The sequence below is a fragment of the Polypterus senegalus genome, chromosome 1 (genome assembly GCF_016835505.1).
Source record: "Polypterus senegalus isolate Bchr_013 chromosome 1, ASM1683550v1, whole genome shotgun sequence".
Classification (NCBI taxonomy): domain Eukaryota; kingdom Metazoa; phylum Chordata; class Cladistia; order Polypteriformes; family Polypteridae; genus Polypterus; species Polypterus senegalus.
Window position 1 is genome coordinate 168,039,347 of NC_053154.1, and position 19,715 is coordinate 168,059,061.

The 19,715-nt window shown below is 38.9% G+C and overlaps 1 protein-coding gene across 1 annotated transcript in view; it reads right to left on the reverse strand.

Moving 5' to 3' along the window:
- Positions 1-15,460, reverse strand: part of LOC120534846 (serine--pyruvate aminotransferase-like) — a 51,448-nt gene extending 35,988 nt beyond the window's left edge. Inside the window, exons 1-2 of the mRNA XM_039762362.1 lie at positions 14,955-15,460; positions 4,859-5,051 (exon numbers count right to left, since the gene is read on the reverse strand). Coding sequence (XP_039618296.1) covers positions 4,859-5,051; positions 14,955-15,224 — 463 coding nt within the window. The 5' untranslated portion in view covers positions 15,225-15,460. The remainder of the gene's footprint in view (positions 1-4,858; positions 5,052-14,954) is intronic.
- Positions 15,461-19,715: the final 4,255 nt, after the last annotated feature.

Below are 19,715 nucleotides of genomic sequence, written 5' to 3' on the forward strand. Positions count from 1 at the left end.
GTGATTCAGACTACGAATGCCATGGATGTAATTACCCGATCTACATGTTGTTAAATAAACGAACCACAAGCCGTGGCGCAACGTAAAGAGCCTTCGTCTCTGACGCTGACGTCCGTTTCCCGAGAGAGGTGCAGTGAGTGTGTACGCCTGATGAGCCCAGAATTAGGGCGAAACACGTGTTACGTGTCATGTACTCTTTACATTATTTGACAGTAAAACTATGCTATATATATATATATATATATATATATATACACACAGAATATGTCACTACTGGTAGCATGAGGCGATACCTGGACCCTACAGAGGTTGCACAGGTAGTCCAACTTCTCCAGGATGGCACATCAATATGTGTCATTGCCAGAAGGTTTGCTCTGTCTCCATGCACAGTCTCAAGGGCATGGAGGAGATTCTAGGAGACAAGCAGTTACTCTAGGAGAGCTGGAGAGGGCCATAGAAGGTCCATAACCCATCAGTAGGACCAGTATCTGCTCCTTTGGGCAAGGAGGAACAGGATGAGCACTGCCAGAGCCCTACAAAATGACCTCCAGCAGGCCACTGGTGTGAATGTCTCTGACCAAACAACCAGAAAGACTTCATGAGGGTGACCCAAGGGCCCCATGTCCTCTAATGGGCCCTGAGCTCACTGCCCAGCAGCATGCAGCTCGATTGGCATTCGCCATAGAATACCAGAATTGGCAGATGCACCACTGGTGCCCTGTGCTTTTTACAGATGAGAGCAGGTTCACCCTGAGCACGTGAGAAGTGAAAGGGTCTGGAGAAGCCATGGAGAACATTATGCTACCTGTAACATCATTCAGCATGAGCAGTTTGGTGGTGGGTTAATGATTTTCTGGGGAGGCATATTCATGGAGGGTCACATAGACCGCTACAGGCTTGACAAAGGCACCTTGGCTGCCATTAGGTATCAGGATGAAATCCTTGGACCCATTGTCAGACCCTATGCTGGTACAGTGGCTCCTGGTGCACGACAATTCCTGGCCTCATGTGGTGAGAGTATGCAGGCAGTTCCTGGAGGATGAAGGAATTGATACCATTGACTGGCCACCACACTTTCCTGACCTAAATACAATAGAACACCTCTGGGACATTATGTTTTGGTCCATCCAATGCCACCAGGTTGCACCTCAGACTGTCCAGGAGCTCAGTGATGCCCTGGTCCAGATCTGGGAGGAGATCCCCACAACACCATCTGTCATCTCATTAGAAGCATGCACCGATGTTGTCAGGCATGTATACAAGAACACAGGGGCCATACAAAGTGCTGCGTACAATTTTGAGTTGCTGCAATTAAATTTTGGCAAAATGGACTAACCTGCCACATAATTTTTTCACTCTGATTTTTGGGGTGTCTTTGAATTCAGGGCTCTGTAGGTTGATCATTTTCATTTCCATCAAACGATGTGGCATCCTTTCATTCCTAACACATTACCCAGTCTATATCAGTATAGATATCCGGGAGGATTTCTTTTTCCCATTGAGATCGGATGTGTTTTCAAAGTGTTCCTTTAATTTTTTGAGCAGTATATATATATATATATATATATATATATATATATAAATAAAATGGGCATGTTGAACTCACCAGACCATTGCTTGGTATACACACACAACCCAATCCAACACATATCCAGGCTTAGTCACTAGTGCAAATTACAGCAATTAATAAAGCTAGCGTGTCATGTCTTTAAAGGGAACTCTGTATAACACAGGGATAGCATGCCAAATGTATAATGAATATTTAAAACCCAAATATGAACTGTGCCGTTTGTGTGTATTCCATCATTACCCACAGTCCACCCTGACATTTGCTTATACCCATCTCATCCAAGCTCCCATAACTGAGTGTGATATATTTTTTTTTTCCTCTTTCACTCTGTCTTGCTCTTTGAAACCAACAATTGGATCACTTCAGTCAAAAGACCTAGCCAGGGAAAATAACCTGAAAATTGAATCAGTGGGAAAGTGGAATCCAACTCGTGTCTAATTGTGGCCAAGTCAATGGACACTGTCCATCAACAAGGAAATTCAGTAGCAGATTGTTTGAGATATACTTTAGCCTTTGTAGCTTAATCTTGTAATATTAAACAAATCTTTGATTTAAAAAGATGTAGAAGCAGAGGCAGAGAAAGCTATGTCACAAATAACTAACTATCTGAACTGATACACTTTCAAATGATTCCACTAAATTGTTGTACCATCCGTGATCATATTTTCCACATTAGATTACATTTCAAGTTTGTGACTGATTACTAGTCAATCAAGTTGATCTGAGGTGAGAGAACATGTCCTTGGTGGCACTCATTTGTTCATTTGCTTGTGTGTAAATTTTTCATAAGTGTATTTTAGTGGTTGAATACGTCAGGGCTGCTGGCATTTTGAAGTGGTGTAGTACAAGGACAGACAACAATCTGATACTGCATCCCAGGCACCATTATGTTCATATAGCATAAATACCACCAGGGGGTGATCAAGCTTGTTTTGAGGGTGCACAGTAAGAAGTACTATAGATCACAGGTATGGAGTACAGCAAAAATCTTACTTGCATGTACCGATCAAAATGCAACATGATGCTATGACTGCCAGACAGATAGGTTAGTAAGAAAAAAAAACAAAAAAAACAGGAGAATAGAAAATTAAATTCAAATGAAGTATGCAGAACAATAACTAAAAACTGTAGCTAGCGTCAGAAAGCCAAAAAAAGCCACTGCTTACTGCAATCAAAACCAAAATTATCCTGAAAGGTCAAAAATACAACAAAAGAAGTGGTCAAAACCATTACTACATGTTTTGGTTACTTAACCAAAATGAATTTGCTATCTGATATAGTCCACGTTTTATTGGGAAACATGGGCACCCTTCAGTGCAAGGAAATAACTTATAATGGTTCTCTGAGCAGACGTCATTCTGTCAACACCAAGTCACACGGTACCCTATGACCACATACTAAAATAACATGTGTAATTAGTAAAGAAGCCAGTCCAGTATTAGGATGGCCCAGAATGGCTTTAAGTGTTAGTTCTTCAGTTATTTCATACCAAGTAAGCAAAACCATCTTGGACATGCTACTCTTTTAAATAATGTATGTTTTACAAAACTCACTGATGGACCAGTAAAAAAAGAAAAAAAAAAAAAGCGTATAGTAAACTAAAACAGTCAGTTAACTACAGCATTTTTAAACCAGGGTCATTTGGGGTGAAGTGAAGTCGTCTAGGACAATCTTTTAACTTTAATCTTTAGACTTTTACCACATTAAAAGGCTCACAAAATCTTTCGGTAGAGGAAAAATGACATTTGCTTTATCACTCACAAAAATGCCTGTTAAATCCTGCACACTTTAAAAAAAAAAGAAAACAAGAAATCATTATTTAAATTTTTAAGTACAGTATATAGTTTTTGGGCTGCCATTATGGAATGTGTGATGGTGTGCCTTGGACCATATATTCCCTGTGTTTTCATATCAGAGACAATTGTTAAAGATGAGTAGGTGAATGCAAATGACTTTCAAGGAAGAAGAACTTTGGTGTAGTTCAAGAAATAACAGAAACATGAAGAAGTCAGACTATTCCAACAGCATTAGGAGCAAGACAGGAACCTTCCCTCAATATGACACTACTCTATCGTATTGCCCACCCATGGACATGTTCGCTGCAATAGGGTCAGCACTGATCCAGTAATAGCCATAACATGCAAATGTTTGGGATACGGGAGGCCAACTGGAGTACAACCAGTGCAGACAGAGGGATGGGGTATAAGCTGCAGAAAAGAAAACCCAATTAGGCATGGGATTCAATTCCAGAATTCTGAATCAAATGGCAGCACTGCTAGTCACTATATCTTCATGATTACAGACTGTCACACATAAAAAAAAAAAAAATTTATGGAAGATGGAAAAAAAAAATCTCTCTATGTTAGATTACCACTTTTGTCCCACATCATTGTCAATTCATTTGTATAATACTTGTTTTAGTTGTCACTTTAGTGTTCTTTCCTAGCTTCAATATTGTTGACATTACTAAAACATGAAGTACCACTAAAAACTTAAAAATATAGACTTTTTAATACATATAAATTTAACACATGAGCTAAATAGGAAAAACATAAGTGAAAAATAAGGTTAAATCATTTATAGAACAAAAAAAAAAAAAAGGCAGTACATGTACCTGTTTGAGTTCTTGGGAAAGCTTCCCTATTGTGGGTATGAAGTAAACATGTTTAAAGGAGGGACACATCACATTCACGTTACCTGGTCTCTAACTGCTTGACGGCAATCTCATTTTTATTATTTCTAGTTTCCTTTTTTTAAAGAAACTACAGTACAAATGTAAGGCTTATTTATTAGTGCTTAAGCCATGTGCCAGCATTTTGTTCCTACTGTTCTGCAATCAAATCCTAGCACATCATGACTCTGACCTTTTCTTTTGCTTTCTAACCTTGAGTTTTGTTTGTCCATTGAAACCTTACCTATCTGTATTTCAACATGCACACAACTGGCATTTTTTTTCCACTGGAAAATAATTTTGTAAATTCTATCCAAGGAAACCCTGTGTTGTACAGAGTTATTCACAAAACAGTGACAAGGCCAATCTAAATAAAGAGAGCTCAACGCCTATGCAGTGACTAGAAAACATAGATTAAGAGCATAACAAAACTAATGAGATACTCTTCTTTCATTTGTATATCTTATAGTAATAAGATATAAGGATCATTTTTTGATATGTTTGACAAACAGATTGTATCTGATTAACCAAAAATTAAAAATTTTGGAAATAAGCATTCTGCAGATTTAATGATGAGTTAAGAGACATGCTACAAAGAATAAAATATAAAAACTTACCAATTCTTTCCGATATGTCTGCAGCTCTTTCGCCCCAGATTCCATGAACCCCAATCAGAACTTTATCGCCATGCTCCAAAGTGTTAAAAAGTGCAGCTTCCATAGCAACATGGCCTGAACCACTGACAGCCAAAGACAGCTCATTGGTTGTTTGAAAAGCATATTGAATGCCCTTTTTTATTTCATCCATTATCTATAAAACACAAGCAGGTGATGGTTAGGGCATGTCTATTTTTTATTCATATTCTGAATGTTTGATACTAAAAAGGTTTAAGTATAATAAGAATTAATAAAATCATCACAAGGAAATGCTTTAGGTAAATTCCATTATTCATTACATTTTGAGCTATTACACATTGTGCAAGTAAAAATAAATAATAAAATTTGATTTGCGTCACCTTGTATCCCATCTATAAACAAATTTATTCTTCTTATCTGTCAATAATAAGATTACAGTTGGTGAGCATGTGCAAACTTTAATGGCACAAGCATACACAGGAATAACTTAATCAGATTTAAACTATTCCTGTTCCAATGACACAGAAGATATTAATTGTGTTCATTTTGAAGTATGAGAACTGCATGAGCTGAGCCTTGTGCCATCAGAAGTACAGTCATATGAAAAAGTTTAGGAACCCCTCTTAATTCTTTGGATTTTTGTTTATCATTGGTTGAGCTTTCAAAGTAGCAACTTCCTATTAATATATGATATGCCTTATGGAAACAGTAGTATTTCCGCAGTGACATTAATTTTATTGGATTAACAGAAAACATGCAATATGCATCATGAAATTAGACAGGTGCATAAATTTGCGCAACCCAACAGAGATATTACACCAATACTTAGTTGAGCCTCCTTTTGCAAATATAACAGCCTCTAGATGCCTCCTATAGCCTTTGATGAGTGTCTGGATTCTGGATGGAGGTATTTTTGACCATTCTTCCATACAAAATCTCTCTTGTTGAAATATCCAGTTCAGTTAAATTTAAGAATGTGTTGATATTGGTTGAATTCATGGCTGCTGAGCATGGAAAGCCTTCTTCAAATCATCCCATAGATTTTCAATGATATTTAAGTCAGGGGACTGTAACGGCCATTCCAGAACATTGTACTTCTCCCTCTGCATGAATGCCTTTGTAGATTTCGAACTGTCTTTTGGGTCATTGTCTTGTTGAAATATCCAACCCCTATGTGTGTGAATCGTAACTTCAACTTTGTGACTGATGCTTGAACATTATCCTGAAGAATTTGTTGATATTGGTTGAATTCATCCAACCCTCGACTTTAACAATGGCCCCAGTCCCTGAACTAGCCACACAGCCCCACAACATGATGGAACCTCCACCAAATTTGACACTAGGTACCAGGTGTTTTTCTTGGAATGCGGGGTTCTTCTTCCGCTATGCAAAGCGCTTTTTGTTATGACCAAATAACTCAATTTTTGTCTCATCAGTCCAAAGCACTTTGCTCCAAAATGAATCTGGCTTGTCTAAATGAGCATTTGCATACAACAAGCGACTCTGTTTGTGGCGTGAATATAGAAAGGGCTTCTTTCTCATCGCCCTGCCATACAGATGTTCGTTCTAAAATTCAGTGCAATTTGCACAAAGATGTACAGATACACCATCTACAGTAAGATATTCTTGCAGGTCTTTGGAGGTGATCTATGGGTTGTCTGTAACCATTCTTACAATCCTGCGCATATGCTGCTCCTGCATTTTTCTTTGCCTGCCAGACCTGGGTTTAACAGCAATTGTGCCTGTGGTCCACATTGCATAACTTACAGTTGGAACTGACAGTTTAAACCTCTGAGATAGCTTTTTGTAGCCTTCCCCTAAACCATGATACTGAACAATCTTTGTTTTCAGATCTTTTGAGAGTTGCTTTGAGGATCCCATGCAGTCACTCTTCAGGGTAGAGTCAAAGGGAAGCACAACTTGCAATTGACCACCTTAAATACCTTTTTTCATGATTGGACACACCTGTCTATGAAGTTCAAGGTTTAGCGAGCTAGTCCAACCAATTTGGTGTTGCAAGTAATCAGTACTGAGAAGTTACATGCATTTGTATCAGGAAAAGTACAAAAGATACCCAAATTTTTCCACAGCCAGTTTTTCACATTTGATTTAATTTCATACAACTAAATACTGCTTCACTAAAAATCTTTGTTCGGAAAACTCCCCAGTAATCAGACGTTCCTAGGAAATGAAAGACATACCACTGTTATCTTTTTTGTTGAAAGTAGAGTAAATTATTATGACTGTAATTGCAGTAATTAAGTAAATTGTACATATTTTGTTAAATGCTGCTGAAAATCTCAAGCTTCCATTCAAAAGAACTATTTTCTTATTCGGTTACAAGTGACTTCTTCTGTAGTAGCACAAACACATCGCTTGAAAAAGTAATACATTACAAAGAGCATATACACGTGCATTTTCAAGGGCAAGACAAAACATAGAAAGTCAATATAGAAGAAACAGGTCTGGCGGACTTGGAAGAGGTACCATGGCACAGAAAAAAAACAGTCACCATTCTTAGTTCATTCCTTCACATGCAAAGAAAATTCAGAAACAGTGTGTCTTTGTGTATCAAGAGTGGGAAGTTGGGTAGAAATTGTGCAACTCTGTTTTTTTTTTTAATTTACCATGCTTAAGTGTTTCCACAGGGTTTAGGTTAGCAAGTTACAAACTTGCCCATTCTGCCACGTGTTCTCCCAGCACACCAGGCAGCAGCATTTGGATACCAACAGGGTTACATGGGAGCTGAAGTTTCAATATGCAGTCCTCTTGGTTTCCTTGGGTGCCACTGGGAAGTAGCAGCCAAGTGGAATCTTCCCCATTCTATAGAGGCTACACATCACCTAAAATTAGAGATGAGCAAAGCTTAGCTGGAGAGGAGTGGAGAAGAAAAAATGTGAAGAATAACTACTTTGTGGTGCTTGGGGAAAATGAAGAGCCCTGTAAAAAGGCATTTTGGACAATAAAAGTGCCTATTTCAGCCTGAAGGCTTGTTATAGTGTAGTTGTACTCAGAGGAAGCGATGTGGAATATACCCTAGTGTGCCACTAATAAACACACACACACTATACATATACACATCATATACTAGGTATATATGTTGAATACAGAAGATATGGGCAGGAATAACTTTGATAAGGATCAAATTATAATGGGCAGATGACTGGGTTAGAGCGTTTTTGAATCGGAAAGGCTTGCGAGGTGCTAATGGTCAGCCATGGTGAGTAAGTTCTGAAGTTGGTCTGAGGAGGGGAAAAAACAATGAACTTCTGACTCATGGATGCAACAGGTCAGCTAAGGCTATCTCATCTGGTATGAACCAACCAAAAGACTACTGTCGCACAAAGCACAATAAACTTAAATTATCACTATTGGAATAATGTATCAAAATACAAAATACACTGAATCCTTTCATATATGTGACCTTGTCCACTGTCAAAAGTGTCTACAATGGGCATGCGAGCATCAGAACTTGACATTGGATTAATGTAAAAAGGTTGCCTAGTTCAATGAATATCATTTTCTATTGCATCATGTGGATGGTGGAGCATGTGTGCATTATTTACCTGGGGAAGGGATGAAGAAATCAAAGCATTACGCAAATCTGAATCTGTTCCTCAGAGAGTCGCAGTCAGGGCACCTGATAGAACGGTCCTTACAGATGACACTGCAGTTCTGACCCGCTGGGCTGGCTACTTTGAGCAGTTGTTCAAAGCTGATCCTCTGGCTAGGACGTTGGATATCTCTGGGTCCATGGTTCTTGAGGCTGATCCTCCAATAAGCTGTGAACCACCCAATCTCACTGAGATTGCACAGGTGATAAACCAGCTGAGTGGGGGGGGAAAGGCTGCAGGGATCTGTGGCATCCGTGGTGAACTTCTCTAGGCTGGTGGTAAGGCTGTCCTCCTGGCATTGCAGCAATCTTTTCTTCCATTTAGGAGACTGGCATAATCCCAAGTGACTGGAAAATGGGACTTGTCGTCCCTGTCTGGAAAGGGAAGGTTGATTGCCTGGATTGAAGCAACTACAGGGGGATAACACTGCTCTTGGTGCTGGGTAAGGTCCTTGCTAAAGTCGTCCTCAATAGGATCCGTGATTACTTGCTCACCTACCAGCGATCGGAACAGCCTGGTTTTACACCTAAGAAGTCTACCATCGACCGCATCCTGGCACTGAGGGATCTCAGAGTGCAAATGCGAATATCGGCAGAGTTTCTTTGAAGCCTTTGTCAATTTTTGCAAAGTGTTCGACTTAGTTGATCGAGCTGCCCTGTGGGTCATCATGAGGGTTCACAGAATCCCCTTGAGGTTGCTGGATATCATGACTGTCCTGTACACTGGTACTGTGCAGAGTGGAGCCAGGACCTCAGCGTTTTTCCCAGTTGATTCTGGGGTTTGTCAGGGGTGTGTTCTTGCTCCTACTCTGTTCAATGCTTGTATGGACTGGGTGTTGGGCAAGGTCGTGGGGTCCAGCGGCTGTGGCGCATCTGTTGGTGAAGAAAGATTGACTTTGCTGACAATGCTGTGATCTTCGTGGAGTCAATTGAGGCTCTGATCGGGGCGCTCGAGAGACAGAGAGGAGTCCATGTGTCTGGGCTTGATGCATAAGGATTAAAAGTCAAAATGGAGGTAAAGAACTTAGGGGTAACTGTTGACTGTAACCTGAATTTTAAGTCGCATATTAATCAGATCACTAGGACAGCATTTTTTCCACTTAAGAAACATAGACCTCTTATATCGTTGAAAGATGCTGAGAAATTAGTTCACACTTTTGTTTTCAGTCGACTAGATTACTGTAACGCACTCCTCTCAGGACTACCCAAAAAAGACATAAATCGTTTACAACTAGTGCAGAATGCAGCTGCTAGAATCCTAACTAGGAAAAGAAAATCCAAGCACATTTCTCCAGTTTTGATGTCACTACATAGGTTACCTGTGTCATTCAGAATTGACTTTAAAATGGTTATGCTTATGGTTTACAAAGCCTTAAATAATCTCGCTCCATCTTATATATCAGAAAGTCTGACACCTTATATTCCAATTCGCAACCTTAGATCTTCAAATGAGTGTCTGCTTAGAATTCCAAGAGTTAACGTAAAAGAAGTGGTGAGGCAGCCTTCTGCTGTTATGCACCTAAAATCTGGAATAGCTTGCCAATAGGAATTCGCCAGGCTAATACAGTGGAGCACTTTAAAAAAACTGCTAAAAAATCATTACTTTAACATGGTCTTCTCATGACTTCATTTTAATTTAATCCTGATACTCTGTATATTCAATTTTTTATCATAACTATTCATGGTGGCTCTAAAATCCATATTAACCCCTACTCTCTCTTCTGCTTCTTTTCACGGTTTTCTGTGGTGGCGACCTGCGCCACCACCTACCTCCTAATCAAAGCACTATAATATTCCTACATTGATGGATTAAAAGCCGGAAGTCCTCATGACCGTCATCATCAAGTCCTTCCATGAGAACCCTAAATACAAAGAGGACTGTTTTAATTAATGTTAGGTAGAATGCCCAGAGGGGGCTGGGCGGTCTCATGGTCTGGAACCCTTACAGATTTTATTTTTTTCTCTCCTGCCGTCTGGAGTTTTATTTGTTTTTTCTGTCCCCCATGGCCATCGGACCTTACTCTTATTCTATATTAATTAGTGTTGTCTTATTTTATCTTACTTTGTCTTTTTTTTCTCTTATCTTCATCATGTAAAGCACTTTGAGCTACATTATTTGTATGAAAATGTGCTATATAAATAAATATTGTTGTTGTTGTTGGCTTGCGAGTGTCCTGGATAAAAACCAAGATCCAGGCCTTTAATGACTTCTTGGGCACAGCCATCAGCAGTGTGTCTGTTTGCGGAGAGTGTGTTGACCTTGTTGAGAGGTTTACTTACCTTGGCAGTGACATTCATGTCTCTGGGGACTCTTCCTGTGAAGTCAGTTGATGGATTGGGAGAGCATGGGGGGTCATGAAGTTGCTGGAAAGGGGTGTGTGGCACTCCCGATATCTATGCAAAAGGACGAAGGTCCAATTTAGAGTCCTGGTGCTTCCTGTATTACTATATGGTTGTGAGACATGGATGCTATCCAGTGACCTGAGACGAAGACTGGACTCTTTTGGCGCTGTGTCTCTCCGAGAAAATCCTTGGGTACCGTTGGTTTGACCAAGTGGCTGGACCAGGACAAGGGGTTGCCCGTGTAACACCTGGCGTCGGCAGATAGAGAGTCATTTCTGGAGGGTAGGACTGGACTGCGTGTCTGCCAAGGGGGTGGCCAACCGGGCAACTCTACCAGTTCATGCTCCTCAACTTGACTTAACTGGGAAGGGATGGCACGAAAATGAATTGAGGGAAGACGATAAGCCAGCAGAGGGATTGTGATGTTTTGGATAATATTACCATGGATTAAGGTATTCATGTGGATGCTAATTTGACACATAATACCTACCTAAAGATTGTTGCACACCAGGTATACCCCTTGAAGGCAACAGCACCCCCTGGTAGAAGTGGCATCTTTTGGGAGGATAATGGCCCTTATCACATTCCACAAATTGTTTAGAAATACATTGAGGAAAATGACAGAGAGTTTAAACTGTTGGGCTCGCCTCCAAATTCCCAGATCTTTTTCCAATTTAGCATCTGTAAGATGTGATGGAATAAGTTTAATCCATGGAGGCTCCATCTCACAACCTGCAATAGTAAGAAGATCTGCTGCTAATGCCCTTGTGTCAGATACCACAGGACACTATAAACAGACTTATAGAGCCTGTCCTTGAGTGATCAGTACATGTAGGAAAAATAGCATATTAGGCAGGTGGTCAACATATTTTGCCCCACCAATGTATATTCAAATGTGTGACCCTTTTAATGAATCTAGCCAAACTAAAATTAAAGTGATCACACAAACCTATCTGCTTCTTCACTAGTTTTGAAGCATTTAACCCAGAAGAAGACTCATTCCACTCCACATTCTCCAACTACATGTGCTCACCTACCATGACATCCTTCCTTTATATGTGCATATGTGTGCTCTTTGGGCTTTTTCCAACATCCCATAGCTATGCATATTAGGTTAATAACTGCTTTCAGATTGGCACTGTGTAGGTGTAAGTAAATTAGCGTCCATCTCAGGGTTGGTTTTTGCCTTGCACTCATTGCTTTGTGGATAGGCTTAAATCCCAAGCCTTCCTGAATTAAATGCAGATCATTTGAGAATTTTATGTGATGTGTTGAAATATTAGTGCAATTAAATATTCATTGATCCATTTTCATAAGCCTGTTATCTAATTCTGATAAACTGTACGAAATAACAGACTCAAGGCAAATGTCTGCCCTAGAGCACTGCAGCTCAGAGAAAATACAGGCAGTACAGTATGACATTTTATTAAAGTTGATCAACCTGACAGTACGAATTTAGAAGATGGGTAATAACCAGCGCCCCTGAGGAAATCCATGCGAGTATGAAGAAAAAAAAAAATATCTGGAAAAATATGAAGACTCCTACACAATCCAGCCTGTCAGATGACTGCTCTGCCATTTTAAACTATTGTCCGATTATCAAAATTTTAAAAGGGCAAAGTAATACACACATTTTAGCAAAAATGTATTCAATTGAAATGTGGATGAAGTGTTTAAATGATGCTTTATTTATTAATATTGCATATTACTATGAAAGGCACACTTAATGGTTTTTCATTACTTATTCTATAAATATGCTCAGTAAGTAAAAAGTTTCAGAGATCTATGGAAAGCATACAAAGAAGACACTATGTAGGTAAGAATTTCATTTGATAGCAAAGGTACATCACATGGAAGTTATAAATAGTGAGTGAAACACACATTCGGCCGCTAGGTAAATTAACAGATAGAAGACATTCTGTGATTACCTTCTTGTCTGAAGGCTGCTAAAGTCTACACCACTACAAAGCTCTCTGCCTAAATGTGCCAAGCTACTAGTGTAGCTCTAGATATTAGTCTGCTGCATCGGACTACAAGGAGATAATTATATGTTAGAGAGAGAGAAAGAGATGATTGCCTTAAGGATATTGTTCTGTTTGAAAATGCCAACAGGCATGCATACCATGGAAGATCACAGGAAAGGTGCCTGGTCTTTGTAGAGTTTTAGTGACCTCAGTAAGCAAAAGTGATGCTTCACATTAACACCTGATTCCGAAATAGTGTGCTTTTCAAAAATGTAATCCAAACACATTTGAATATTATCCAATGCCCCCCCATTGCAGAGTAAAATGCTCAACACTAGTCCAGACCAGTGACAGCATCAGGAATTGGGTAATAATTTTGTGAGTTCTTGTTCCATAGTCTGTGCAAGTTCTTGGTCAATACAGCATACCACCTCTCATAATGATGTTGTTACTCTAGCTTGTCAGGAGCCATTGATATACAGTATAATGTTTAAAAAACAAAAAGTGGATAACTGTGACCGTTTATAGTAAGTGGAATTCCAAGAGTCTCAATCATGAATTGAAAAGTGCTTGCAGATATTAACTCAATGAAATCAGAATTACTGTAGCCTTCTTACAGAACATAAAATGTAAATTTTAAAGATCAACATAGGTTGAGGAAATGATGGGTTGGAGGGGTACTTAATTCAAATTACAGCAGTAAATCTTCATGAGTAGAAATCCTGCTATGCAAAACATTTTTTTAGAGCTCTGAGGTAATTTCTGATTCTGAAGGACTCTATTTTCTAAAAGAGAGTTATGATAATTAGTTATCTAAAAGAGGATTATTAGAATTTAAATACATTGTTTTTCCCTTGAGTCCCAATATCTATAACTACTGTCTTATAATGATTGGACATTTACTTGTGTATCCCTGCTTTAGATCATTTATCATCAACCACAACTAAATCTAGACAGACAGACAGATTCCCCCAAAATCTTAAATGGCTGGATCAATGGAGGGTTTGCCCACTTATATTAAATAATTTTTTTTTCTGTTCAATGCAAAAAAATTACTTTTGCATTGGTAATAATTTGCTCTCCTTTGTCAAGTTTTCTATGACAGCATTGCTATTTCTAACCTTGTTCCATATTTCCTAGAACTGAGAATAGCAAGAACATCTTATTCACCTCACAACTAGCAATTTAACCCAGTATTGTTGTCAGATGAAGAGGTTTTCTGTTATTAATACATTGCTGGAAATATCTTCTAGAGCTTATTGGAATAAGCATACTTAAGACAGTTACGTTTCATACAAAAAAAACTGCAAACCAAAGGAATGTAATTTTTGAAATGTCATGCTAAAAAAAGAATCCAGTTGTATGTGTATGACTGGCAAATGTATCATCAAGGCATTTTGAATATGCTATTAGCAACAAGCACAGGCCTTCTGAATCATCACAATCCAAACGCTTTCTCACACTACTAGAGTGCCATCCTCTAGTGGTAATAGTAAGTGTATCAGACAAACACACCTAATCATTGGCTTATGTTATACTCTCCTGTCCCAGTTTTCATGTAGTTGAACCAGTGCTTCAGGATGTTTTCATTACAAAGTGAATATAGTACAATGGGCAAAAGGCTATACAGTAAAGTAGAAATGGAAAACATGACAGAAAAAAAAGCTTAGACACAACTCCCATACTAACTCATGGTGAAGTAATTGGAATTGGTCAGTCATAGCTCCTGGAATGTGTGTTCTGTTCTAAACTCTACCACCCCAAAATATAGACATTAGTGTGTGTGTGTGTGTGTGTGTGTATATATATTAGTATGTAAACCAATCATTAATTTTCCACACCAATATATACAGTAGTGCAGTTTAATACTGCAGCTTCTCAAGGCAGCAACCTTCCACAAAGGAGATAGATTAGATAGGTGAAAAATAAAGAGAGATTCCATCTATGTGTGACCCTATATAAACCTTTGTTATTGTATTTTGCATTACTCCAATATTGCAAATGAATATATATCAACGTTTGGTTCAATATTCTGCTCAACATATACACAAATTGTGAACTGTAAATGAAGAATTGAAAGAAGAGACATATTGCTGAAATTATTTCTAAATAACCCATCACCAGATTTACACTAGCAGACAGGATGAAGCAATCTTACCTCAAACATTTCCTTGTGCATGTGTCCAATAATGGCTCTACCACCAGCTGACAGGATCCGTGGAGGCACATTGGAAGGTCCTGGTCCCAGTAAAAGGCGGTCAGGGACCTTCAGGGGCTGAAGGAGGCAGCTTGGTGCAGGAACAGACAAAGAGGACATTGTGCGATTGCCTTTTTGTCTAAAGGCCGCTAATGTCTGGACCGGCACGGAGCTCTCCGCATAAACCTGCTGAGCCACAAGTGCAGCTCTACACATCAGAGTCCGCTGCATCGTAAGGGTGATTCTTCACAAACAGAACTGACCTCCAGACTCAAACAGAGATTGTTGAAATATCTCTTTTTCAGAGATTCTTTGAAGATGGAAGTTCTCTGACCTCTAGTCCATTAACCTCCACCCAGAAGAAGATAATCTTTTAAGTGACACACACAAAAAAAAAAATCCAAATACAAGTTAGGACAGAGTCATTCCCTCAAGCTACAGGGCAGGAGGGGCACAAGAGCTAAATCTTTAAACAATTGACTAACAAGACTACTGATACTAATTAATCCCATATGCCAAGTTTGTAGAGTTACCCAACCTGTCCAATTATTAACCACTAAAGCAGGTGGTTATCATGCATGCCTTCTCTATATTTTATTGGCCAGATTAGTGCCCTGTGAAAGTGGAGCTTTGCAAGGATGAGTGCAGGGTTATATGAAAAGAAAAATTCAAGGCATTGGTCTAAGCATACACAGTGAAATCTGAGTAATGAAACAGCGTTGATCACATAAAAAAGCGCAGTTTCAACAATCAAAAAATCACACAAAAAACTAACGGTCACTGTAACAATCATGTTAGTCATTTTTACACTATTATTATTGAAAAGCTGAGCTGATTTTCATTGTGTCCTAATAGTATTTCGTGGTACATCAATTTTAATATGAAGCTCCGCCCACAACTCAGGAGTACAGGCTCTAGTTCTCCGATGCTGCTCGTAACAATTATTTCATCACATCGTTGGATAGTGTTAGGTAAGTTTTACGTAAAACAGCACCTTTTTACGGTGGATTATTTACTTGTTAACAAGGTACAAGTGCTTAACTCAATCAATGTAATCTCATTAATTATTTTAGGCTTGCTAGCTTGTAGGGAAAAATATCGGATGTGATATTCCACAGGATAACTTGGGGTCTGAATGTTTAGGTTTTTTATTTCCCCATATACATTGTGAGTTTTGGAAGTAGTTGCAGAAATGCGGAACGCTAATTAAAAAAAAAAAAGGTTTGTTTTGCCAACGAGTGAGCGCAAAGTCGTATTCGAAAACAGCAAACCAACCTAAAGTTGCCACTTTTACCTAAAGCGTTCACACAATTGTGATATCCCCCGTTTAACTGAATGGACGATGTCCTGAATAAACGCAAATGAATCTACCGTTAACAGTGAATACTTATGAAAGCAGGAGAAACACATTTAAGTCGTTTCAGAATGTAATTTCATTTATATTTTAACTTGCACGCCACAAAGAAGTCAGGCGTGTAATGTTACACACAGATGGTCTTTAAAATACCTGACTTAAAAGGAGTGTTTGCGGAGACCGAAGATGGCAACATGCGCGCTAACGTCAATTGATTTCACATTTTTATCCAGAATGCTTATCAAAGGGAAGTTTCAAGATGATCACAAGTATATCAAGTTTTATGGAAGTTTCGGTGACTGTCTACACGAAGCTGATGTCTTTGGCAGTTTTCACAGTATACTGCTTCAATAGGTAGTATATAATTTGAATAAATGTAATTTAACTTCTTAAATGTAGCTCAAAAATAATTTTGTATTTAATTCGTTTTATATTTCTGGCGTTTGCTGTAGCACATAAAGTGACCAGACGTGCCGCCTGTTTCACCATGACACTGTCGTTTAGGCTGCCCAGACGTCCCGTTTTGTTCCCGGAATTGAATAAATGCCTGTTTTCAGGTGCGAGAAACGTGAAGGGTCACCTTGGACTTCGATTTCAGGTGCGTTTTTAGTAAGGTGTACGATACGCCGTGGGGGAGGACCACCAAGACCTCGCTCCCCAATACAAGCCTTCGGGGATTTTCTTTCTTTCTTTCTTTCTTTCTTATTAGAGTAATGGTTTGGAGCCGTGACAATCTGGTTGCCCAATTGGCACAGTTACATAAAAGGTGATCAGTATTTCATGTTCTGTGTTGCACTGTCACAACAATATACAGTATGTCCGTTTAATTAATCGTGATTGCAGAGACGCTAAAAGAATTGTGTGGTTCTCAGATTCCGATATAAAGAGGACAATGCGATCTGTTTCATTTGTGTGTTGTAGTAATTATGACCAGTTGCAGTTAGTTAAAAAAAATTGGGGCGGGGTTGCAGTTTTGGTGGGGTACACCGAAGCAACACTTACGCATTAACATTTTACTTATGTAGATGAACCTTTACTTATTTGGGTGACACCTTTATCCAAGGTGACTTACAACATTTAGCATGCAATTGGTTACATTTCTTTTGGTTTTCCAATTGGAGCACAGGCAGGTCAAGTGATTTGCTCTTGGTCACACAGTGTCAGTAGTGGGGTTTGAACCCACAACCTCAGGGTTTGAAAATTCCACCGCCTTAACCACTACACCACACTGTGGTGCATTTTGTATCTATTTATCTACCTACCTATCTGTCTGTCTGTCTCTATCTGGTCATTTCCTCATCATAGTCTTAATGGACATCTTGTCCTGTCCAGTACCAGACCCACAGGGCAAATCCAGGCTGAAATGTATTATACCCTTTCCACCATGCTGCCCAGTCTGATGCTAGCTTTCCCATTTCTTCTGTACTCCAAAACTTCAGTTTGTGACATCCACAGTCCCCTTATTCCTCCCATAACTAGCCCTCTAGATATGGAGAAGAGGTGCACCTGTCACCCAGATTTTATACTACACCCATCTCTAAATTGTCAAATCCTCAGCCAACTTGCCCAGTTCCACATTTTGCCAAAATCCACATATTTCCTTCAGGCCTGAAAATTTCTCATTTGCTTTCTGAATAAATTGAGTCAATTCACTAAGTCTGCCAAAAAAACAGCTGCATACTATTGTTTAGAACAGTCTTTCCCAACCTCTTCTGTAATAACACACTTTTTGTAACCAAAATCATTCCCAATGTACACCACTGTTCTACTAACCTCACACACACATCTATCTCATCTATTATTATGGACCGGATGTGTCGATTTTTGGTGATCTCTTCATTGTGCCTTCTAATGCTAATCCTCTAGTCTTCATGTAGCTGTTCAGCAATACTAAGCCTGCCAAAAAAATTAGCCTCGTGCTATTGTGTAGATGACTGCGGCTACTTTCATGCTGCTTGCATTTTTCAGAAAGACGTTTTAGATCTTGCACCACCCTTCATTGTCCACAATGCTTTGGTACCAACACTTTCAAACAGCAAACAGGGAAAGCAAAAAAGGGTATTACTTGCAACCCGCCCAGTTAGCCAATTCCGTTTGTCATAACAAGAGCTGAAAACAAACTGTGTAAGACTTTTTAAACCAGGTCAGTCTGATCTAAGCTCCTTTATCTTATTTTTTCTTCAAGTGAACAATTTATGAAAGGGTGTTTCATTAAAAAATAACCAAATTTTCTTTAATATCTGAAGTTCTGCTGGATGATGCCATCAAAGTCTCACTCATTTGAAGTTGCATAACATTAAAGGCAGGTGTGAAATGTGAACCATTGACGTCAACATAACATAGTGCAGTGACAAATGTCCAATCCCCTTAGATCAAATAAACCTAAAACAATACAAATTGGCTGCCAATTAATGTGGCACTTTCTGGAACGCAGAGAGCTGTGTCCCTGGAAAAATCTGAAAGCAACTAATTAAAGGGCAACCTCTGGTCACCTGCTTGCCAAAAGATCGAGAACTTACATAGACTCACATTTGTCCGGCGTCCTTCTCTCCAGAAATATAAGTATTCACACAGAATTATTATTTTTTAATTCACAGAGAAATTAAACTTCCATATATAATTGTGTATAAGTCAGGTCTTGAAACACGAAAAATTGATCATAAAATTAGACCCCGATTTATATGCCCATTCAAAATTGCTTTTTTTGTTTTTTATAAATCTTTTTGCCTTCTCCAATTTTGCACCAGTTTCTCAGACATATCTAAATTTTGTTGCAGCAGCACAGTTACTAATTTCTTTCGCCAATTCAACGGCTTTTAATTTAAAATCTGCTTCATATTTTCTTCTGGTCAAACATTCCATCATAGATAAGGGATGCTCTTATGATAAAGGTGTCTGAGGGTGTGAGATTCCAAAAACACAAAAAGTGCAAACTAAGCTTCAGAATACTTTGGGTATTACCGTGTGGTCATATAGGCACAATACATAGAAATAAAAGGCAGTGTGCTCCATGGTTACTCTCTCAGGTGGGCGTTAGCATATCATAATCTCTTGGACCAATAACATGAGTTTTCCACATTCAACTTATACACGACCGACATTATCAAATACCAGAAATTATTTGGTAAAATCAAGCGCCAGCTTATCCACGGGAGAACTTAAACGTGAGTATATATGGTAATACAAGTCAAAAACAGTTTTTAATGAATGTTGACATGCACTGACAACCGGGTACATTGTACAAATAAACACACAATGTTCATTACCTAATTAATTTAAGTAGAGATTTTAAAATATTTGGGTGTGGGGTGTGACGCCCAAGTGCCCCACATTACAAACCGCCAGTGATTAAGACGTTCTTTCTCCCC